Source organism: Hemicordylus capensis, chromosome 1, assembly GCF_027244095.1.
Source record: "Hemicordylus capensis ecotype Gifberg chromosome 1, rHemCap1.1.pri, whole genome shotgun sequence".
Lineage (NCBI taxonomy): Eukaryota > Metazoa > Chordata > Lepidosauria > Squamata > Cordylidae > Hemicordylus > Hemicordylus capensis.
Window position 1 is genome coordinate 456,136,626 of NC_069657.1, and position 23,940 is coordinate 456,160,565.

At 48.8% G+C, this 23,940-nt stretch overlaps 1 protein-coding gene across 17 annotated transcripts in view; it reads right to left on the bottom strand.

Moving 5' to 3' along the window:
- The window catches only part of OTOF (otoferlin), a 231,503-nt gene that overhangs the window by 82,502 nt on the left and 125,061 nt on the right, over positions 1–23,940 (bottom strand). For 9 of the 17 annotated variants that reach the window (XM_053249912.1, XM_053249855.1, XM_053249883.1 and 6 more), the window contains exons 6-16: positions 23,698–23,751; positions 21,737–21,784; positions 20,197–20,220; positions 12,506–12,582; positions 11,816–11,942; positions 11,118–11,172; positions 10,173–10,304; positions 5,107–5,169; positions 4,130–4,214; positions 2,269–2,428; positions 1,445–1,631 (exon numbers count right to left, since the gene is read on the bottom strand). In XM_053249912.1, the coding sequence (XP_053105887.1) occupies positions 1,445–1,631; positions 2,269–2,428; positions 4,130–4,214; positions 5,107–5,169; positions 10,173–10,304; positions 11,118–11,172; positions 11,816–11,942; positions 12,506–12,582; positions 20,197–20,220; positions 21,737–21,784; positions 23,698–23,751 (1,012 nt within the window). The remainder of the gene's footprint in view (positions 1–1,444; positions 1,632–2,268; positions 2,429–4,129; positions 4,215–5,106; positions 5,170–10,172; positions 10,305–11,117; positions 11,173–11,815; positions 11,943–12,505; positions 12,583–20,196; positions 20,221–21,736; positions 21,785–23,697; positions 23,752–23,940) is intronic. The other 8 variants (XM_053249929.1, XM_053249937.1, XM_053249934.1 and 5 more) reach the window with 5 other exon arrangements.

Genomic DNA, 23,940 nt, shown 5'->3' on the forward strand with positions numbered 1-23,940 from the left:
TGTACGTAGTCCGGAAACTACAATTCATACGGAGTGCGACAGCCAAACTGGTCTTTGGGACAACCTGGAATGACCATATAACACCAGTTTTAAAAGAACTGCACTGGCTGCTGATAGGTTTCTGAATGATATACAGAGTGCTGTTTATTACCCACAAATCCCTCAACAGCTTGGGTCCAGGGTACTTAAGAGAGCACCTTCCTTCCTTATCATGAACCCTGCCACCTACTAAGATCGTCAGGGGAGGTCCGATTACATATGCCACCATCTCGTTTGGTGGCGATTCAGGACTGGGCCTTCTCTGTGGCTGCCCTGGGGCTTTGGAATATGCTCCCTCTCAAAATAACTTTTTTATGTTTTTATTCTGAGGAATTGTTTTGTTTTTACTTTGTTTAATATTTGTTGTGTTTTAAATTTTGTACATTGCCTAGAGATACACATAGGTAGCAGGCCGTCTATAAATATGATAAATAAAGAAATAAAATGAAGGCCACCTTCGGATTCAGCTCTGGTGCAGAATGTTGCAAATGTCCTGCCAAATGCCATGCCCTTTTTGAGGTTATGTGGCAGGATATAAATGCAGCTACTTGTTTTGGCAATCAAACAGGTTTGGCAGGGATTCTGCAGCCAGTTTTGAGGCAGAAGGAGGCCCGCCTGTGGCTTCCTCCTGTGGACTACTTCAAAGGCCAGGGAGGCAAAAGGCAACACTCCAGAACTGGAGCAAGTCCAGCAGTCATCTTAATATACTCTAGAGGAGGGAAATATATATTTGCATCTTTAGATTCCGTCCTCATTTATTTATATATTTTGTGAGCCAGAAGCAGATTCTTTTTCAAGAGCTGAAAACAGGTATGTTTTCCCATGTTAGGGTTGCCTATTCGCCACCAAGTTCAGTTTAAGGTCTTGGTTTTGACCTTCAAAGCCTTGCGGGGTTTGGCGCCTCTCTACCTACAGACCTGCCTCTCCTATCCAGTTACATCCCGTCCGGTCAGATCTTCTCAAATGGCCCTTTTCCTTGGTCCCTGATTTCCGAGAGGTTCAGGGTGCTCGGACCCATGAAAGGGCCTTTTTGGTTGCTGCCCCACTTCTCTGGAACTCCCTTCCCCTTCAGATTCGTTTAGCTCCTTCCTTATTGATTTTTAAATCTCTATTGAAGACTTTTCTTTTTTGCCAGGCTTTTACCCCGTAATTTACCTTTCTGGTTTTTTCTTTTTGTTAGTTACTTTAGTTTTTAATTTAGAATGTAATTTTAATGCTGTCTTGCTCTGTATGTTTTTGTACACCGCCCAGAGTCTTTGGAGTGGGCGGTATATTAAATGTTTCTAATAAATAAATAAATGTTAGTGTCTGATTGTTTCATTAGGTAGATAAGGAAGAGCCTTGCATGGTCCAGGCTGCAGCTGCCAGTCCTGGTCCCCCAAGATCTCTCAACACCCCCACATACCTTCTGTCCTGCAAAGACCACCTGGACGTAAGGGTCTACCAGATCCTTGTTCTCCCCAATGAGGGCCTTCTTCACGTTGGCCATGAGGCTGGTGTTCATGCGTGGAAGCCCTTCTGCCCGGTAGATCTTGAGATAGAAGCGCGCCCACTGCCGTTCTGCGGGAACTCCATCTGGAAGGAGCAAGTTCCTGAAAGACAAAACTCAGGAGTGAGTGAAAACGGCAGGCTGGAAGTGGGGTGTGTGTGTGTGGATGCACTCTGCTTCATGGCCTAACCCAGGGGCTCACAACTTGGGGTCCCCAGATGTTGCTGCACTATGCTTCCCATCACTCCCAGCCACAATCGGTGGAGTGTGGCAATGTGGCTGGGGATGATGGAAGTTGTAGTCCAACAACATTTGGGGATCCAAGGTTGAGCGTCCTTGGTCTAATCAATGACTAGAATGACTGAGGCCCCATCCTGTGCGATGGATGCCTGACTCGGGTTACTTGATGGCAAAGACTAAGTGCTCTGTGGATATTTGGAGGCATTTCTGCGCCATAGAATTATTCCACATTTTCCATGGATGAGCCCTGGCATTCAAAGACAGTGAATCCTGGCCTAGATTAAATCAGGGGGCCTTTCCCCCCAGTTCTGAAATTTGAGGATTTTTTTTTTAAAGAAAAAAGAACGTATTCATATCAAAACATATTCCCCACTTTTCTATGGATGCTGAAGGGGGCTTCCTCCTACAGAGTACCTGGAGATTTCCTTTCAAATCATAAGTGGGGAAGACGGCCAAGCCTGGCCCCTCCTCCTTCTCCTCCTCCTCCTCCTCCTCCTCACCCCTCGATGTCGTCTTCGTCGGTCTCATTTGCTTTGTGTGGAGTCTTGATGTTGTCTCCTTTGCCCACCACAGCGATGTCGACTTTCAGGTAGCCTTTCAGGCCAGCCGTGATGTCCTCAGGGTCTGACAAGATGGCCCACTTGTGGTAGAACTGGTGCTCTGTGAGGAGAGGGGAAGGGAGGCCATGAGAACCCCTGCCAGGCCTTCCGGGCAGAGGGGCATTTTCAGAGGAGCTGCTGCAGAAGAACAAGACCTTTTGGGACAGACATATTCTAACCTGCATGGGATATGTCTTAACCTTTTACTGTTAGTGGCTGACGTGCAGACTAACCAAGCCCTTGCATAAAAGTGGCTAGCTGGTTGCCCTAAATCTGCAGTTTGCACTCCAGACCAGTGGTGCACTAGTGAAAATTTGCTTGCACTAGCTCAACAAGACGTGCAACCTGTGACATGACTCATATATTTTGCAAGAAGCCTTTGCACAAGTGCTCAGCAGCGCAGTATTATAATCCCCGTGACTTCACATGCTCTTGTGATCCAGTATGTGCCGGGCGGGGGGGGGGCACCAAAGGAGACAGCTCAGGTTGCTCCTCTCTCTCTTCCCACCCTGCCTGGGAGCCACACGGTCTGCAGACTGGCCATTTGTCAGGTAGAGCTGCGTGGTTAAACATGCAGTCCTACCTAAGGAGTGGCCAGCCTTCAGGCAGCGTCACTCTTGGGGAGGGCAGGAGAGAGAGAGGAGCAACCCAAGCGGCCTCCTTTGGCGCCCCCCCCCGTTCGGATGAGCTGCTACTGATGTGAGCGTCTTGCAGGAGAGCAACTTTGTTCACTGTGCGAGTGTTTCATTAGTCTGGATGTCAGCAGACACGTTGTATAGATTTCAGTCGCTGGGTAGGATCCAGACTGGTTAGCCATGACTAAGCACCACTGAAATCAATGAGAGAAGTGATGATGATGATGACTAACTGGATTCCAATGGGGCTGAATCCTCATGACTAACTCGGCACCTGGAGGCCGCTCATCATTCTTACTGATTAGCTGGCTGCCAGCCTGAGGAAAGGACTCCATCTTCTTACTCAGGAGTTTCTCTAAGGGCTACAAGATCTCAATAGGACTCCCTCTAGTAATTAGTCAGGAAGGCAGTCACTGACTTGTGCATGTGTCACCCAGGAGCAGAGAAATGACTGATAACCAAGCTTTCTCAGCCTTTTAGAATTGGTTGGTTTTAATTTTGTGATTGATTTTAAAGTGTTGAATTGTTTTAACTTTTTATATGTGTTTTAATTGTTTTATGTTAACTGCCCAGAGACAAAAGTCTGGGCGGCATATAAATGTGATGGATGAATGAATAATAGTAATTCAGCTCAATTCCATCTACTTGTTTTGGCTGTCACCCATAAAGAAGAATTAAGAAGCAGGATAACAAGATAAATAAATGTATATGGTTGAATATAACAAAACGCCTCCTGCTCCTTCAGCAGCTCTCACCACTAGGAACACAGGAAGCTGCCTTCTACTGAGTCGGACTCTTGGTCCATCCGGCTCAGGATTGTCTACACTGACTGGCAAGCCCTCCAAGTTTGGAGGCAGGAGTCTCTCCCAGCCCTACCTGGAGATGCCGCCAAAGACTGGAGGACTGGACCTGGGACCTTCTGCATGTGAAGCAGATACTCTACCTCTGAGCTACTAGAGCCAATCCCCAAAGATGGCATGCATGGGTCTCCAAGACCTCCACACCAAGACCTGCTTAGCTTCAGCAAGGTGGCTGCCTTGTGTGCCCTTAGACCATGCTCTGGGACCCAGTCCAGGAGTCCAGTTCTGCCAGCCCCACCTTAGCTTTAGCCCATTTGCGCTGCATACCGGACTGGCTGTACACAGTGCCTACGTCCATCTTGAAAGAGCCCACCAGGGTCCCGCTGCGCAGCAGGTTCTTGGAGTGAATGACCTGAAGGGAGACAGAGGGGGTAAGGGAGATCTCTGTGAATGAGTGGAAGGGCTGCTCTCTGGCAGGAGGCAAGTCTTGGATCCAGCTGCAGCCTTTTGAATGGGAAGATCAATGGGCATGGAGAGAGCACAGCCAGGACAGCAGGTCCCCTCACACCCAAAGAGGCAGAACTGGGAGCCCGAGTTCCCTGGGCCGGTCCAACCGAGCATATTCCGGTCTAGTATTGCACCCTGATCTTAACATGGTAGGCAGCCATCCATACCACGCAACCAGGAAACATGACCAAGCAGGACAGGGAGAGGAAGACACGTTGATCCAGCCCTGAGGGAGCAGGTGGCAGAGATGGAGGAGGGGAGGCTACGTTAGACAGCAAAAAGTGTCATCACTGGGCTTTTGGGGGAGCAGAGGGTCAGCTCTTTCTGCCAAGGAGGGGAGGGGTGTGGAGGAAGTGGCCAGTTATACACACACACACACACACACACACACACACACACACACACACACACACACACACACCCTTCTCTGGTCCCTTGCTAACTGAGCCAAGAGGCACCTTTTAAAAGTGGTGATTCTCTTTATTTAAGTGGTGATTCTCTTTATTTCTCCATCCCCAGCACAGCATCCCTCCAGTATCTGTTGCTGGTGTCTACCTTGTGTTTCTTTTCAGATTGTGAGCCCTTTGGGGACAGGGGACCATCTTAATTGATTTATTTTTATTTCTCTGTGTAAACCCCTTTGGGAACTTTTGCTGAAGAGCGATATATAAATAGTCATCATTCTCAGGGCTGCTGCATTTCTCTCCTCAAGTATGAAGAATTCCCTCTCTCAGAAGAGGCCATTTCTGGAAAGATCCCAAGAAGGGAAAGAAAGGAAAGTGGAGAATCTCGCTTACCGATAGCTTGACGATTTTGTCGAACATAACGTCAGGAGGCACGTGGAAGTCGAAAACAAAGTACTGGAAGGAAGGAAGGAGTGTTAGATTTTTGTGACATAGGAAAGACAAAAGGTCCACCAGATATCAACCATGGGAACAAAGAAAATTAAAGACCCCGGTGGAAAAGGCTGTAGAAGTTTCCCCTCACTGCTAGAGCACAAACAACTGCTGGAGAATGTCTAGATCTCTAGGTTGGTGGAGGCAAAAGCAATAATTTGGCCAAGAACTGTTCTTGGATGTGAAAAAGCGCATTTTTTTTTCATTTACACTTTTTTCTGAGCAACCAAAATACAATCACATTTTAAATGTTGTTTTTCTTTTTAAAGTGTATAACAAATACACAAATGTAAAGAGTTAAAAAGTATTTACAATATGAAGAATCTATGAGAAGATGCACTCTGAAATCTGATGTATAGAAATTACAGACAAATGTAGACAAAATCCAAGATGCAAAATAAAATGGCGGATATCCTAACAAAGTGTGGGCACTATATAATAGGGATGTGCATGAATCGATTTTTTTGATTTGATTTGTACCCAAACCAAATCCCCCCAATTTGTTTTGGGTCCTAATCTGCCCTCCCGCATTATCCCAGATTCAATTTGGATCTGAATCAATCTGAATCTGAATCGATTAGGGCAAAAAGGGATTTTGGAGACAAAAGAGTGGGGTGGGTGATAGTTTCTTAACATGTGAATGGGCCTTCGGTGTTCCTGTCAAGAGATGGAGAGTGAAAGGATTTGGATGGCTTGATCCAAGCCTTGGGGGCACCATCCGTGGGCACAGCAAGGTTGTGATGGGTACTGGAACAAAAAATGAAGATGGGCCCCTGCTCCCCAACCCCCTCACGGGAGGGGGAGAGCAAAGAACAGGCTGCCACTCTGCTCCCCGGCCCCCTGGCCCTCAGGGGCCCAGGGACATTTGTCCCCACCCCTCCTCCTTTCGGTGATAGCTATGCCCCCGGCACCTCCTCTGCACTTGCAACAGCAGCTTTCATTTCACATCTTAAGAGCCATTTAATGGAAATGTTAGGTGTTTTATCTCGTGGTTTAAAGAAAGTGTGAGTGCTGTGTGAGAAGCACTTCTTGTCCTACTGATGGGTTGGTCTCACACAGCACTGACTGTGCAGGGGTGGGGTGAGGTGAATTTTGACATCCTCCATTTCTTCTGGAAGCAGTCTGTGCAACTCGAAAGTATGTCCCTGAGGGTCTCACAGCCCTTGGGGACATATTTCTGGGTGGCACATTGTGCTTCCAGGGGACAGAGAGGTCATTAAAATTTTCCCCACCCTTCCCCGTGCAAACATAGCAATAGCAATAGCAATAGCACTTACATTTATATACCGCTCTATAGCTGGAAGCTCTCTAAGCGGTTTACAATGATTTAGCATATTGCCCCCAACATTCTGGGTACTCATTTTACCGACCTCGGAAGGATGGAAGGCTGAGTCAACCTTGAGCCCCTGGTCAGGATCGAACTTGTAACCTTCTGGTTACAGGGCGGCAGTTTTACCACTGCGCCACCAGGGGCTCTTATACATCCACATTGCATTACTCTCGAACCCAGCAGCTGCTCCAGGAACTTTCCCAGACGGGCAGCTTTACTGAGGCAGGAAGTGGCTTAAACTAAGCAAAAGGTGCTAACTTATTAAGATACATATACTGTGCAGTAACTGCAATCCATCAGGAGCAAAGCTGAATGATGCCATTGGTTGTATGGACAGCACCTTCTGTTGCTGTCCTGACGTTGCTTTAAATAGTTCCCTGTATGAATGCCTACCCCAGCCTAAATGTAGCAAAGCTGTGTGAAGTCACCGTTTGGGAAATTTCCGGTGCCTCTTGCATAGTAGGGATGTGAGAATTGATTCAGGTACAAAATGATTTGTACCCAGGTCTAACTGATTCGGGCGATTTGTAGACCGAACAAATCACCCATGTGCTGAATTGCCCAGATTCGGGTACAAAATAAATTGCCCAGATTCAGATTGGCACCTTCATTTTTGAGGTGTTCTGAGAGTGGATTCTTTGGTGCAAAATGGTAGTGGATTCTCTGGTCATTCATCATTTTGCACCAAAGATGATGAATGAACAAAGAATCCACTATCATTTTGCACCAAAGTATCTACTCTTAGAACACCTCAAAAACTGAAAACAAAAACAAAACCCAGTACCCCATGGGCTTGTGGTTTGAGGGGTGGTTGGCACCCCATGTGCACTGCACCACAACCTGCTCTGCCCCCCCCCAGTGCCCCCCCTTCAGAGTTATGGGGCTGCTGAAATCGCCATTAATCCCTATGGGAAAAAGCTTAAAGACACACAGACTTTTAAAAAATCCTATACCATAAAATGGTTAGGTGTGCGGCCGTGCTGCCCGTGTCTTTTTGGGCAGTTCTGAGCATGCGCGGAGCGGTGCGGCCGTGCTGCCCGTGTCTTTTGGGGCAGTTCTGAGCATGTGTGAAGCGCATGCGCAGAACTGCCGAAGAAGATATGGCAGCCCAGACACGGGCGGCCATGTTGTATCTGAGCAGGGAAAGGCGGCGGCGGTGGCAGGAAGGACTGGCCCCGCTGGCGGTGGCCACCGCCGCGCCGAGAAGACTGGCCCCGCCGGCAGCGGCTGAAAAGACTGGCCCCGCTGGTAGCGGCCGAGAGGACTGGCCCCACTGGCGGCGGCCGAGAGGACTGGCCCCGCTGGTGGCGGCCGATGCCGAGAACACTGGCCCCGCCGGCAGCCCAAGGTGAGGCCAAAAGCAGCACCCCCCCCCACTAGAGCCCGTTATTAAAACGGGCTTACAAATACTAGTTGTTAAATATCACCCCTTTGGCCAATTTCTTTGAAATGTGGGTGGTAGCTTCTAATTTATCTAATTTATTTATTTATTTTATTTTTGACACCCGATTTCAGTATCCACAGATACTAAAGGGGTAAAACTCATGTATCCACAGTTCATAGAGGGCTGGAAGTTACTGTTGGGGTCACTTTTGCCCTCCATTTTGTCAGCAGGAGCCATTTTGTGGCTGGTTTATTTGAGGAAAACTCATTTTCTCCTGCTATTTTTGCAGTTTGGGGGGGCATTTGGCAGTCTGGGGGGGCATTGATGGGTGCAAGAAGGGCACAAGGATACCCCATGGAGCAAGGTAGAGTGCTTTTTTCTGCGGGTATTTTTGCCATTTTCCGCCTCTTTTCTTAATAAAACCAGCATTTTCAAGCGATTTTTTCCCATGGGGGGGCACTTCGCAGTCTGGAGGGGCATTGCTGGGCACAAGGATACCCCCTGGAGCACATTATAGTAGGTTTTTGCTGGGTTCTTTTGCTGTTTTTTAGCTTCTTTACAACTCTTTTGTGCATTCTGGAACCTAACCCCCCTTTCCTCATTGAAATAATGGGGAATATGTTTCTTTTTAGATTTTTAGATCAGGGACAGGTTTCCATCTTATTTGTTTGTTATATCTTTGTGTAAACTGCCCTGAGCCATTTTTGGAAGGGCGGTATAGAAATCGAATGAATGAATGAATGAATGAATGAATGAATGAATGATGCTTCGTTCCTCGCAGCTTCATTTTTTACAGTGCTAGTGAGCAATGGAACCCCCGCTAGTAATGGGGTTCTCCTGTACAGTGTACACAGGTATAGATCCGTACACAGGTACAGCCGTTCACAAATACACTTCCTATCTGTGCCATGCATTTGCAGGGCCTGTATCCAGGTTCACTTTTCAAATGAACACAGGTACGGTCATTCACACAAACCCATGTACGAGTGTACAGATATTTGCACACTCGTGCAGCATAATGTCTGAGTCAGGCTCAAGAAGAAGCTGCATGATATGTGATCTGGGGATATGAACGTGTGGATGCCGGGGAGGAAACGTGACTGAACCCACTAGGCCTGCTTCTGCCCTCACTTCAGTCCACCTGTTGATCCGAACCCATAAACAGAGTCCACACGTGTACAGATGTGTGCTGTGCTGGCCCTTGAGCAAGCAGCAGGCCAGCTACTGCCATTCATGACTCACGAGCCATCCGACTGCTGCTTGCCCAGATAGCTAGGGAGCAGGGCCACCATCTGCAAGGCCAGCAGTGGTCACAGCAACCACTACCAACCCCTTTTTAAGGAGGGGCTTTCCCCATCCTGTTGGAAGTTAAAGGACTTTGCGCTGTCTCTTGCCTCAGACAGTGGAGGACAGACTAGTAAGTCAGAGGGCTAGAGGGTCAAGACATTGGTCTTCACTTCTCCACTGCTCTGATGCTATCCCTTTGATGCCCCTGGTGGTGCAGTGGATAGAGCCCCTGGTGGCGCAGTGGTAAAACTGCCGCCCTGTAACCAGAAGGTTACAAGTTCGATCCTGACCAGGGGCTCAAGGTTGACTCAGCCTTCCATCCTTCCGAGGTCGGTAAAATGAGTACCCAGAATGTTGGGGGCAATATGCTAAAATCATTGTAAACCGCTTAGAGAGCTCTGGCTATAAAGCGGTATATAAATGTAAGTGCTATTGCTATTGCTATTGCTATGTGTAGATTGCTAATCTCAGGGACTTCCTTCCTCTCTCTCTCTCTCTCTTCCTACCTGCCCGCCTACCTTGCAACATGGCAAGCCTCTCTCCCTGCACCATATGTGCAGAGAGGATGCAGAATCCATCTGCCTCCAGCTAGATAGATAGATTAGAGATCCTAACTCCTCACTTTCCTATCTAGAATGGAGTTCCTTAATAAATGCCTTATATATTGATTTGAAACTATGAATTGACTCCAAGTTACTTTACTCTCAGGATACACGCATGCTTAACTAAATGTCCGCTGTGTTGTGCCTCTGTGCACTCTGCTATAATAAGAAAGGGATTCTCTCACCACAGAGAATTTCCAACCATCCCCACCCTTCCTGTATGGAGCCACTGAGGCTGGGGTAGGGGAGGAACCTCCCTCGCGAAGCCCCTTGAGTCACCCCTGGGAAGAAAGGTCCGTGTTCAGGAACCAGAACAGCCCCCAAGGCGTGAGAGGCCAGTAGCTCCTGACAGCGGGGGTCTCACCTCATTATAGTAGGGGCAGTTGGTAGATTCTTTCATGGATGTGTACTTCTTCTCATCCCCAACCTCCACACACACCACGGGGTCCATGTTCAGCCCCACCAGCTGCCGTGCCTCAATTATCGTGATGCTGACCTAGAGAGAAGAGGACACCATGGACTATTCCTGCAGTTCCCCCAAGTCTCTTCCTGGGCTTCCTCCCCTCGCTCTTTTCCTCGAGATGGCTCAGTGCTAGCAGGCATCGTCCAGGGAGGCACAGATGCTTCTGCTACCTGGCCGCAGCCTGGGTTGCTCCTCTCTCTCTCTCTCTCTGCCACCCCGCCTGAGCGCTGCACTGCCTGCAGGCTGGCCGTTCGTCAGGTAGAGCTGTGAAGTGACCCTGCAGGCAGTGAAGCTCTCGGGTGGGGCGGGAGAGAGAGAGAGGAGCCAGCCAAGCTTCTGGGAAGCAGAGGCAGCTGCACCTCCTTGGGCTCATTAGGACATTAGTGAGGAACTCATTAGGAACCCCCCCCCCGGCTCATTAGGATGAGTCGCCACTGCAGCCAGGTCTCTTTTCACAGCACCGCACAGGCAGGTTTTCTGCCACTGCGCAAAAGGGTCTCTGGGTGGAAAATAGAGAGTCCTCCTGAATTCTGTTAGGCACCCCTAAGGCACAATAGATATTCATGGAGAGAAAAGGGAATGGGGTGGGGTGGGGTGGCAACATGAAGGAAGGCAGTAGGGAGAAAGCCCAAGGGAAGGAACCATGGAGGCATGGTAGAGCATCTGCTTTGCATGCAGAAGGTCCCAGGTTCAACCCCCTGGCAGTATCTTGAGCTGGGGCTGGAAGAGACTCCCGTCTGAAACCCCGGAGAGCCGCTAAATATCAGTGTGAGCAATGCTGAGCTAGATGGACCCAGAGTCTGCCTCTGGGTGTCGCACTTGAACCACTCACTGGAAGCATCTTACCTGGTAATCCATGGGTCTCCCAGCACTGGGCTCCATTTTAATATCTGGCTTTGATCTTGAAAAGATAACAACAACAAAAACATGTTCAACAGGTACTTGACAGGGTTGATGTGGGGATGTACATAATCATGTACATAGTCCTGGGCTCCTTGGAGAAAGAGCAGGATATGAATGCGAAAATTAATTGAATAAATACAAGATGGGAATAAATAAAAGATGGGAAAAGATGGGATTTCTCAATAAGTGTGTGTGTGTGTGTGTGTGTGTGTGTGTGTGTGTGCGCGCGCGCGTGCATCAGTGGTGGTGATGGTGGAGAGAATCCTTCCACCTGCCATGGCACAAAACTTTAGCATACGCAAAATGCTGCAGGCCACGTTCTCTGGGTTATTGTGAGCAGGTACCACTGTGGATGGCCAGGCCTGCCGCCACTTCAAGGTATATGTGATGAGCTCTGGAGAACTTTATTATTAATGTAAGTATCACTTGACCTGTAGTAATGTTGTGAGCCAGCCAGAGAACAATTGGTTATGGGGCGGCTAACAAATAACGTTCATTGTTGTTGTTGTCCTCCTGAGCCTAGTAGAGGCACCAGCCTATTAAGCAATTTAAAAACTACGATCAATACAGAACGTGAGCCTGAATGACAGAGTTCTGTTGAGACCAGGACGCAATAATAGGCCCCTTGCAGTGCTGCTCACCTCTTGTTGGACACATTGGTGGTGACCGCTGTGACTGAGGCCAGGGAGATGGTGTCTGGGTCCAGTGCTCCTCCGAGCCGCATGGCTTTCCGGTCCAGGTCTTCTGCCTCCAGAACGGCTGGTTCATCTGCAGGGACATAAAGCTCACAGTTCAGCTGCCTGGTCATCCGATCCTCGTCTGATCAGTCTTAAGGGTGAAGAAGCACCCTCAGGTTGATCTGAATGGCATCCTCTAGAAGAGAGTGCAAGGAAAGTGCAGGAGTGGCCTAAAGAGGACACCAATGATCAGTGTTTGTGTTACAAGAGAGCATGCAGAACAGACTGCACATCTTCATATAAGGTGGATTCTAAAGTGTTTATTTGATCGATTGATTGATTGAGTGATTGATTGCAAAGGCTTTTGTGCCATGCTTCCAGGGGTGGCCGGGAAAGGGACTTATCAGTCCCAACAATTCTTTAGAAGTGTGTGTGTGTGTGGGTGTGTGATGCACTCTAGCATTGCTCCTATTTTCTGCGTGGCATTCCAGGGAGGCAGCAGATGGAGGCGGCCCATTAATCCTTGAGCAAAAAGGAAGCCTTTTCCTTGGGCTGTGTTTGGGTCCTGCAAATCTGCAGGCTGAGCTGCAAAGATCTTCCAGCCACTTGCTAGTTCAGCGGTAGGCAAAGAGACCAAATCGGACATCCACGCACCTTGCTTCCTGTGATGGTCGTCTTTCCCGGGACGAGCCTTGCCCAGCTTCATGGCTGAAAAGACTCCTTTCCCAGCTCTGTATCAACAGGAGGAGGAGAATCATTACTTCTAAAGCGCCACCAATATACATGCTGTTTTATAGCACAGGCAAAAGGAACAGGGCTCTGCTCCACAGCTTACACAAGGGTGCAAAGTGAGCATGAAAAGGCCGTGTAATACACTGGCTGTTATTTATTTAAGTAACGTTAAACTATTGAACCACTTATTTTCAACATAGAAAATTTAAGTATGTTTTCAAGCCAGAGACACCAGCTTGCTCAGAGGCTTAGTGAGGGCAGCAGGCCAAGCTGGATGATTGCTGCAGCTTCTCTCTAGCCTAACACAGTCAAGCACATTTAGCCACTGAATAATGCTGGTGGAGGAAGGAGGGGCTTGAGATCCCAGCCAGCTGCTACTGACTGGACAGCAGCTGCCATCAGGTCTGCTGCTCAAGAGCTTCTGCTCAGGAGCAGTCTATCTGAGAACTTGAGCAGCAGTACCCTTAAAGATCTGCAACCACAGCCCACCCCAGACTCTACCAATTATTCCTCCGGGGCTAAGTCCAAGAGTTCACTTCTGTATATCTTACAAAAATGTTTTCATCTTCAAAACAACCCATTTGAATATGCATGGTGCTTATTCCTGGAGTGTGAGGGACACATGTAACTGTCAGTCTGCCTCAGGCATAGAAATGTCTTACGGAGGTGTGTGGGTTCCCAGCCTTGAATCCCCCTATGTTGTTGGACTACAACTCCCATCATCCCCTTCCAAAAGTGGTTGGATTGAAACTGCCATTATTCTGCTGGGGACAGTGTCCCCTCTAACAGGGCCTCCCAGATGTTGTTGACTATAACTCCCATAACCCCCAAGCAAAAGCCATTGCAACTGGGGATTCTGGGAGTTGTAGTCAACAACATCTGGGAGTCCCTGTTAGAAGGAACACTGCCGGGAAAAATGGGAGCTGTAGTCCCACAACAACTGTGGGAGCCCCTGGCTGACAAGTCCTGATAAAAAACCCCACAGTGGCAGAACCTTTCAGCTGGAGCTTCTTCCCTTCAGATATGCGTTGCTGTGCTTTTCTGTTCAGGCCCCATTCTAAAAGGGGACTGAAGTTTCGGATTCTGCTATTTTACAGGCCCACTGTGAATCCCCTGGGTGCATCTCTCCCCACCATCACTACTATTACACACATTAGCTAAATCTCTCCATAAATGTGCATACCGTTATACAAACAAGGAGGAGTTGACAATCAAAGCTTTAAAATCTATTTGAATATTTGTGCCTGGTGCTTTCCAGACTAGCTGCTCAACAGCAGCAAAGTGCTTCCATTCAGGCAATTTGCATATGAAATGTTAACAACAGGGGGAACAGTCTCACAGAAACTAACAACCTGGAGAAACAGCAACCTTTTAATGCCAGATACACAACATCATAGCACTATATCGCAGTGATTAAATTCGAAACAAGGCATTGGAGATATGGATGGCACCCTGTTGTCAGCGTAGGGACTGCAGTGTCACAACACAGGAAGTGTGGAAGCACACTTCTGAGATTCATCGTGACTCCATTGCAGGGTCTAATCTGGAAAGCACCCCTGCGAGTAATAGAATTACTTGGCAAAGTTTGCATTGCTTTTTACTGCTTTTACTTCTTAAAAGATGCTTTAACAAATACAGTTTAAAATAAATGATATATAGACAACATGAACCGAGGGAGAGGGAAATGGACATAATTGTATTTAAAAGAAATACCTGGTGAAGGGGATCCTAGAGAAAATAATGGTTCATCTCAGAACAAAAAAGATTTGCCAAGATATAGTCAATGTGTGCACATCCCTCTCTAACAATTCTCTCTAAAACTAACAATTTTGTTAGTTTCCATGTACTTCCAGGTAACAATTCCACATTATCCTGAGTATAGTAAAGACCGAAGGGGCTGGGAGATCTGGGACTGGAACTCCCATATCTTTAACTTTTTCAGAAAGTAATTGAGGATGGGGCGGGGCGGGGGAGGGACATTTGGGCCAGGCCATGACTTGGAGTTGGGGGTTTCCGACCCTTTGCTCCCGGTCAATTCCCTGACTTATATTGTTCCTCCCTCTGAAGCAGCCACAGAGGGGGAAACTACTAGGCACAAAACCTGTGTCTTTAGGTTTCCCCCATTGCAACTTGAGGGGGCAATTTGGTTGGGGCAACAGCACAGGAGGAAAGGGTTCACTCTCCCCTCACCCCATGGCCCAGGTCCAAATCTCGTCCCACCCCCTGCCCCTCGCAGGTGAAAGGAAAAGACAAGCAGGAGTTCCAGCCCCCACATCACATCCTCTCTAGTCCTGGGGTGTCTGTGTGTACACACATACATATGGAGAAGAACCACCAAAAGTGTTCAATGTTTTATTTGTTTGTAGTTCCTGTTTTCATAAACCCCACTCACACACAACACACTAACAACTTGCCCCTTTGCCAGCCTCTCTCTCTCTCTCTCTCTCTCTCTCTCTCTCTCTCTCTCTCTCTCTCTCACACACACACACACACACACACACACCATCCAGGAGCCAACTGCAATCATCCTGCTGCCTGCTTGCCCTCTTCTCTGCCCTCCTTCCCTGCCAAGGCCCCAACCCACCTCACCCCCAGGCCTCCTGTCTCTATGGATGTTCCAAACACAGGGGTTTCCAAACTTGGGTTCCCAGATGTTACTGGACTACAATTCCCATTATCCACTGTGGCTATGGGTGATGGGAGTTGTAGTCCCAACATATCTGAGGACTCAAGGCTGTGAACCCTGGCCATAATGCCTCAGCTGCTCCTGCACCAAGGTTCAGTTCAAAACACTCACAGCCAGGAGCTCTGGAGGTTCCAAAACCGCCTTTACCTGAGGGTGCTTTTAGTTCCATCCTTTTGTTTTCTCCTCCTTTTATCATTTTTGTGAAAATTGTGGGGGTGGGCTTCTTGATCTGCAAATCTATACCTTCTGTGTTTTAAGGTGACACGGCATTTGTCTCCCTGACCTTCTTTGCTTTGCACATGCTGGGAAATATTGACATGGGACACTTTCGTACAAGCTGCTCACTGTGCCGAGCATCCCAGAGGTGGCCCAGCTCCATATCACTGCTCCGGCATGAACTAGAAAGCCCCCTAGGAGTTGTCCTCCTCCTCCTCCAGCCCCACGCCCACCCCCATTCCCATTCCCGTTATATCTTTAGCAACAGACTCGGTGAGAACTTCCATATGTCTGCCTGCACTTTGGCTTGGGCTGTACAGTGGCTGACACAGGCGCTGGAGCACAGCTGGACCATCAAGCCAGCAGTAACCAAGGGGCAATGCTCCTCTGGCGAGGACCTCCGCTTCCCCTGTCCAAAGGAATGTAAAGCTCAAAGCCTCTCATGACTATTCTTGCCCTGACCCACTTATAGGTTGGCACATATTTATCAATGGAGACCGCCCCCCCACCCCACCCAACACACCCCCCACCCCGAGATCAGTAAACCCAGGCGATCACCTACCTGTCCCAGGTAAGGCAGACTTTTCTACCTGCTTCTTGCGGCTACCATCCCAGCTGAGGAGGGGGAGCTCGGGATGGCCGGGCACCGTGTCAGGGTGCTCCTGGGGTGGGGAGAGGGGTCCCCGATCCGTTGCCCGCACCCACCCCGTTTCCGGCTACTGGTTGCATCCAACCCAGGCCCCCAAGCCCCCCATTTTCCTCTGCCACCAAAATAATGTTGCTGAAGGGGACGGAATGGCGCAGATAGGAATTCAGCAGAGTGGCGGAGAATTGACACCGGCCCCTTCGTGAATATTGGATGAGAACATCTGAGACAGCCAGGCACGCTCAGGAAGGCAACCATTCCAGGTGCCACGCTCCCACACTCGCACCCTGGACTGGGCCCTTGCAAACACCCTCAGTGGTTTGGCAACTGGGCTAGGGACTTGGCATCTCCCAGGCCTTTGCCTCCTCCTCTCTCCCAGTTGCCCCCGAAGTATTAAAAAACAAAAGCCCCTGAGGGACATGCCAGGCTGGCCAGCCAGTCCGAGAAAGAGCCACAGGGGTCCTGCTGGATGCCTCTTCTGCCCACGCTCCAGGCGGACCCAAGGCATGGATCTGATTACGGGCTGCCAATGAATTATTCACAGCCTAATCTGCCTTTATAATAACAGAGGGGATGTGTGTTGTGGAGGGCGTAGTTTCAAAGTTTTGAGTTTTAGGGTTTTTATTCTATATTTTAAATGATTATAATTGTGTTAGTGTTTTAATTGTTGTGTTTTAGATTGTGAACCGCCCGGATATTTGCATATGGGTGGTATAGAAATGCACTAAATAAATAATTTTCAAAAAGGCAACGCTGTTTCTGACGGAGGGTCAAGGGGACAGTGGGCGGCCCCCTAAGCTGGGTCACCCACTCTGCTTTCCTCCCAGGGGGCTGCCCCCAAAGGTCACTGCTGCATTTGTCTTGGGTAGCTTGTGAGAGCAGGAAACATGAGCCTGATCCAGACATGATGCCGAACAAATGTACAGATGTCTGTACGCTCTCGCATCTGTCTGTATGAAAGGCTGTGCCTGCATTCCTGTTAAAAGTGAAACAGGGCACAGGCCCTTCAAATGCAGGGTACAGATAGGAAGTGTCCTGCTGTACCTGTGTTCAGCATAACCTGCGAATCCCTGTACCTGTGTACAGATCCGAACCGGTGCACACTGTGTACACTGTACACTTGTTGTCTGAATGGTGAACCAGGGGCAGAGCCACCATTGGCCAAACGGGTTCAAAGAACCAGGGCTGCTGCCAATCAGAGGCCACCCCTCGCGGTCCCGACACACCTTGAAAGACAGGGAGAGTTGCTCCGGCCCCTGCTGCCCAGTGCAACTCGGGCCAATCTCCCTTCAGAACGGGGCTCAGTGGCCCCGTTTGGGAGGGAGGCCATGGCCCGCGTCTGATGTCACACGTCGGGGCGGTCTCCTGCATCTGATGTCAGTCGTGGGGGGCGGGGCCCGGGGACCCACAGCAGTGGCCAAACATGGGCCACCGCCAGCCTCACTCTGCCCCTGTGTTGAACCTAGCATGCAGATGACCCTTTGGTCTGGAAGGGGTGCCTGCCCCACTGTCCACTGTGAGCTTTTTTCTGGCCACGTTACATGGAGCCAAGGCCCAGCTAGGCATGCTTCCACAGCTCTCCCCAGAGTCTGGAGTTCTGAATGGTCTGGCCTTTGTCCTGAAGTGGAACTGATGCCCAGGACACTGTACTGTTTTTTAATGCTCCATTCTGCACACAACACTGGGCATGGACAGTTTACTGCAGCTTCTGTCTTCCACTGTTCATTCCTGTCTTTTCCTGCTGTCTATATTGACAATGTGTGTGTGTGCACACACACACACACTCCTGATGGTTCATATGCCCAAGCGCATCAAGATTCTCCTTGTGCAGTCTTTTACTGATGTGTGCATGCATTGGTAAACCCTTATGAGCTTAGCCCCTATATATCTCCAGGATCGCCTCTCGTGGCCAGTTGTATCCCATCCTGTGAGGTCTTCTCAGCTGGTCCTGCTTAGTGTCTGGGGCCCTGGTGTAGTGCATGGTGCCTGGGCCCCTAGGAGGGCCTTCTCTGTGGCCGCCCCTCTTCTTTGGAATGCTCTCCCCCCCCCCCCCCAGATTCGTTCAGCCCTCTCCCTGGCTGCTTCTAAGGCCCTTCTTAAGACCCACCTGTATTGTCAGGAGTTTGCCCATAGATAGATAGATAGATAGATAGATAGATAGATAGGAAGAAATTGGTGCCCAGGGACAAAATACTGTAAAGGAGGGAACTTGCTGGGACTGTAAAGGCAGTTGCACCGACATCCTTTCCCCATGGTGCTTGACCAATGTGCAGGACAGGGATGTAGCTAGAATTGAGTGGATGGGTTCAAAGAACCTGGGCCCCCAGCTCCTGAGGGCCCTCCAGCTCCACCCTTCCCTATTTTCTTCATTACTTCCCTCACTCCGAGGGGCCGCAAGGGAGAAGGGTGAGCACGGGCCCCCTCCCCCCTAGCTATGCCCCTGGTACAAGAGCCCATGTACTCATACCACAGAAAGACAATCATACATACAATCACAGATCAAGACGGCTTCTTGGCAGTGTTTAATCAATGCCACATGAGCACCAATAATCTAGGAGTGGTGGTGGTGGTGGTGGAATGCTCCAGTACCAGGATCAATGTTCAAAATTATCCTAGAAACCCCCAAACTAACAGTGCATACTAGGATCTCTATATCAGATCTGCATGAACCAAACAGATCCCCACCATATTATTCAAAGGAGGAGAGCTGGTCTTGTGGTAGCGAGCACGAATTTAATCCCAACCTTTGGTCCTCAGATGTGGTTGGACTACAACTCCCATCATCCCTAGCCACAACGGCCTCCGAGTTGTGGAGGAACAAGCTGAAGAGCCAGCCAAACAGCAGGTATGGGCATGAAGGGAGGCAGACCGGGGGAGGGGGAACCTTCACGGACCCTTCCGCAGCCTCCAACAACTCCCGCAAAGGGGGTAAGTAATAAATAAATAAATAATGTTTGCGAACTCCCACAGACCAAACCTAACCGGTGGAAGGCTTAGTGAGGAGCAATGGAGTTTTGCTGCCTCATGGTCAATGGTTAGCCTGGAGAATTCTCCCATGGAAGGACATCTGCAGATCCTTGAGAGACAAGCTTGAATTCTATCCTGGAGTTTGGGGTGAGTTCAAGGGGGAAGGAAGCCAGGGCTTTTGGCTTCTGGAAGTTTAGCCTAGGGAACAGTTTGCTAGTTAGTTTGCATCAGGAACTTCTTTTCCTTTTGTGCACTTTGCAAATCCTTACAACTGATCTGTTGTGTTTTATCTGTAATGTAAGTAAGCTAAGAAAAACTGAGCCGGCACCAATCCAACAGGTCGTTGAAAAAGTCTCTGTAAACTCTTAAGGGGGGATTTTTGTATTTTTCTTACATCTATGCTCTTTGCAACTGGGTAACCAGGATTTTTAAAGTGTGCCGCCCCAATATCATCTGAGGGTGCTTTTTGAAGTATTCTTGCAGCTACTGAGTGTTCCTTTTACCTGTAACTAAAAGCTGGGAAAGCCTCAGACAGAAACAGTCTGTAGTATTTTGAATAAAGTTTGTTTTTCCTTTTTTGTTCTTTGCAATTTTAACCAGCCTCTGTGAGTGGATTTTTAACTCAGGAAAGGGGTTTACTCTGGTGCAAACACACCTCAGTTTGATTGCTCAGCAATTCTACCAAGTTTTCTCATCACGTGTAGGCTTTCATGTGGAGGTTGTTGTGTACTTTTCCAATAGTCAAAAGAAGGAGAGTTTCCCTGGAAATTCACCCAAGCCAGGGGAGGAGGGGGGGAGAAGCTCTTGATAAATGGGTGTGGTGGCAGCGTATTATCTACCAGGAAAGCTTGGAGGAGCAATCTTTGTGGGTGAAAGCAAGAGAGAGGATGATTCTTCCCCTCATGTGAGCTTGCTCTAAGACAAAGGCTGGGTTAAATCTGCTACAGGTTCCAACTGAATCCCACCCACCCCTGACAATACAATAACAAAGCTCCGCCACAGTTTTCTACCCCCAGGAGTGAACTCAGGAAAGAGGAGCTGCAGAAACACACAGAGGTCTGACAGCAAGAGAAAAGCAGCCTTCATTGTAACACCTACTTGTGTGTCTTCTCTTTGCCTTTGCTGAGGCAGGTGGGCAGCCGTGCAGGAAGCCAGATTAAAAACAGAGCAAAACAGAAAGCACACGAGGGTTAGGGGAGATGGCTCATACACGGACCACCAAGCAATTCAAGCAAATACAGGGAACTTTGCTAAGAGCTGCCACAGAAGTAAGCATTTCTAGCAGGTGTCACTTCTTCTCTGCCCCTGCTGGGCATGATGGGGAGGCACCACGGGGGGCAAGAGTCTGCCTTCTAAAGGACACTTCGAGGTAGAAGATCCATCTTGCTCCCACACAATCACTTCCACCCAGGTTTTCCTCCTTCCTTGCTTTCACACAATTGGGAACACACACAGCTCCCAAACCCAGGTAGAGCACAGTTTTTGATTGTGTGAATGACCTCAGTAGTGTGGCAAATAAAAGAAGCAAGTAGGCATGTGGTGGGAACAAAACGGCAGACAGAGACACTAGAAAAGTGGTGAAAAAACAAGAACAAGTTTACTATAATAATGTCTTAAAACATTAAAAAAAAAAACAGGACAAGAACAAACAGGGAATTTCAGTGAGGCAAGAGTGCCATTTTAAAGTATATTAAAAAAAACAAGCTTGCTAGCCTCCTCATTCAAGGCCTCGCAGGTTCCAGGAGGCCCAGCTCCCTCATTGCCACTGCCCCCAGGAACTTCAACCCGGCCCTCTTTTGCTAATGTTCCAGCCTTTCAGCTCACACAGCACTCTGCTCTTCAGACGCTCTCTCACCCCACTTGCTGTTCAACTCTGTCCTTTTATCCAAATCCTGAGGTACACGCAAACCTCACTGTTTGCAGACCTACGGTTGCCATATTCTGGCTTTCTAAATCAGAGTGCCTAATTGGCATATTATGTAAATTGGCTTGGAAATAATGTTTGAGCAGAATAGTGACTGCATATTTTGCTCCATAACTCCGCTTCTATACGGGCTAGAGCTTCGCTTTAAAAAAGAAAGAAAGAAAGAAAGAAAGCTAGCTGAAATCCATGCAAATGTGGGTGGGCTAAGCAATCAGGGTGAGAGATGCTTAAAATTCAGGTGAAAACCGGAATGTCGGGGGGGGGGGGCATTGCAACTCTATCCAGACCCAACATTGGCAGTTCTGCTCAGTTGGGCAATTTACACCTGACGTCAGCATATGTGAAAAGAAAAGAGTTAATTTCTTCATATCTTCAGTTTCAGGGTGGCCAGAAATGACCTCTGAGGTCATTTCTCACCACCATTTTGTCAGATGGAGCCATTTTGTGGCTCTCTCTCTCTTTAAAAAAAAACCAACACATTTTCCCTGTGATTTTTCAAAGACAGATGACGGATTTGGGAGCATTCTTGGACAGCTGGAGACCCACAGAGCATAGTAGGGCACAAAGGATATGAAGCACGTGGCCACTCCCAACATTCACAGCAAATCTCCAAGCCATTCAGATATGCGGCAAAGAGAGGCAGAGAAATGGAAAAGGAGAAACTCAAGTTGAGAACTGATCAGGAGGGAAGAGGGATCAGAAGTGGCACCATACCTGAAGGGCAAATGGAGATGCTTTTTCTCTTTCCCCTTCACTTTATCACTGAAAGTATAAAGTTCAGGTGATTAGATGCCCCAACCCCCAACCCTGAATTAGCTCTATAAATGTCCCACACACCACGTAATATTTCCAGTGGAGCACCAGAGCAAACGCACACACATGAACATACACACACACTGGAAGTAGAAGGTATAGCATGCAAAGAAAGCACTCAAGGAGAGATTTGGGAAGAAAACAGAATCCTGCATTGTGGTTACTCAGATTCTGAGACAAAAGCTGAATTCTGCAAGCTGGATACGTTATGCAAATCGAGCACATTTGCCTGGCTTCTCAAATTTTGCGTACTTTATTCTCCAACGTTTCCTGTTTTGCATAATGCAGCCGATTTCTGCTAGTCAGGAGGAGATGTAAAGAAGGATGTCTGCTGGGAGCAGTAGGTGTTTACTAGCTATTAAATTAAAACGCTTCTATAAGCATCGAGAAACAAATGTGTTTTTAGTTGCTTATACATGGCATGAATAAATACAGATTTACGGGTCCATGCCTGCCAGTTTATCGACATCCACGGCAGAGATAAATCCTCCATGCAGATGGTGCACCCAAGTTGGGAAGGAGCCACCATTCAGAGGGAAAGCAAACAGAGTGGAACCCTGAAGACACACCTCCCCAGAAGCATCCGTCCTGTCTGGACCCCTGGCTATAGAGAGCACTCCTCAAAGATTAGATTCATCTCTCAGATCATGATCAAACCATGCAGAGCAGGAACCCAAAGAACACACCAGCACCATGTCCATAAAACACACACACATGGATTGTTCACACAACCACCAGCAGGGTAGAAGGAGGTGCAAAGCCTGGGTTGGCCAGCTGTGCATGACCCCAGTTTTTGCTTGTGTGGGAGGTGGGAGTCAGGGAGAGTGATGGTGTGCCAAGCAGCAACCTGAGTAGGACGCTTCTCCCTGACCTTGTGAAAGAGCTGGAGACAGAATATAGGTGGGGTGCACTCATCCTGCCCCACTTTACACATGATCATTGTAATGTTTGCAAACACACGGGTGAAAATCGGGATGGTGCCTACCCTGCTGGTTGTGTGAAGAAGTCTACATTCTATGCATGGGCCAAAGAAGGGGAGGAGGTACCTGGCCTTTCCAGGGTTGTCACTGTTGTGCAGGGGCAGGAAAGGGAGACCATTCACATCGTGAGGGCTGAGGGCAGCATTCCCAAGAGCCCCTGCTCAGGACAAATCCCGAATGCCACATACCCAAGTCCCATTTCCAATTTTTCCAAGGGACTAAGGCCTTGAATGGATTAAGCTACAATAACTCTCCTCTGGGGAGGAGAGCTGGTCTGGTGGTAGCAAGCAGGGCTTGTCCCCTTAGCTAAGCAGGGTCCACCCTGGTTGCATATGAATGGGGAGACTACATGTGTGAGCACTGGAAGAGATTCCCCTTAGAGGATGGAGCCACTCTGGGAAGAGCATCTGCAGGTTCCAAGTTCCCTCCCTGGCAGCATCTCCAAGACAGAGCTGAGAGAGACTCCTGCCTGCAACCTTGGAGAAGCCTCTGCCAGTCTGTGAGGACAATACTGAGCTAGCTAGACCAAGGGTCTGACTCAGTATATGGCAGCTTCCTCTGTTCCTAACTGCTGCATGACAACTCAGACCTTGCACAGTCAGCAATACAGAGTTTGCTCAGTGGTGCAGGAAATGCCCTCTCCGCATGCTCAGGGGTACCCCCTCTTTATTATTGTTTCATGAGTCTGGAGAGCTGCCCCACCCCCCACCCCCCACACACCCCACACCAGCCATACTCGGATCTGGCCCTTCTCCAAGGGCGCAGGCATGGCGATCAGCACAGGTGTTGAATTTGAGTGCAGGGCTTGGTGTGGGGTGGAGAGAGAAAAGGCTGTTGGGAGCCAGGGAGGCTGTCTGGATGTTTCCCGTGACATTGCAATACCTGGCTATGGATTTGTACCCGTCATGGTTCTTAGTCTGGAATCCGGAGAGTTTGCTGCATTCGGACAGCATGGGAGAGAGAGAAAATGCATCAGCATCATGGTTAGGAGAAATGAAGTGGTGGGCATGTGAGCGTTTGATGTGTTAAACATTCATGACCACATTCATTGATCTAGCCAACAGGGCCATCACACTCCAGGATTTTAGAGTCTGTTCATTTTGTGAAGGGGATGTGGTGCTTTCC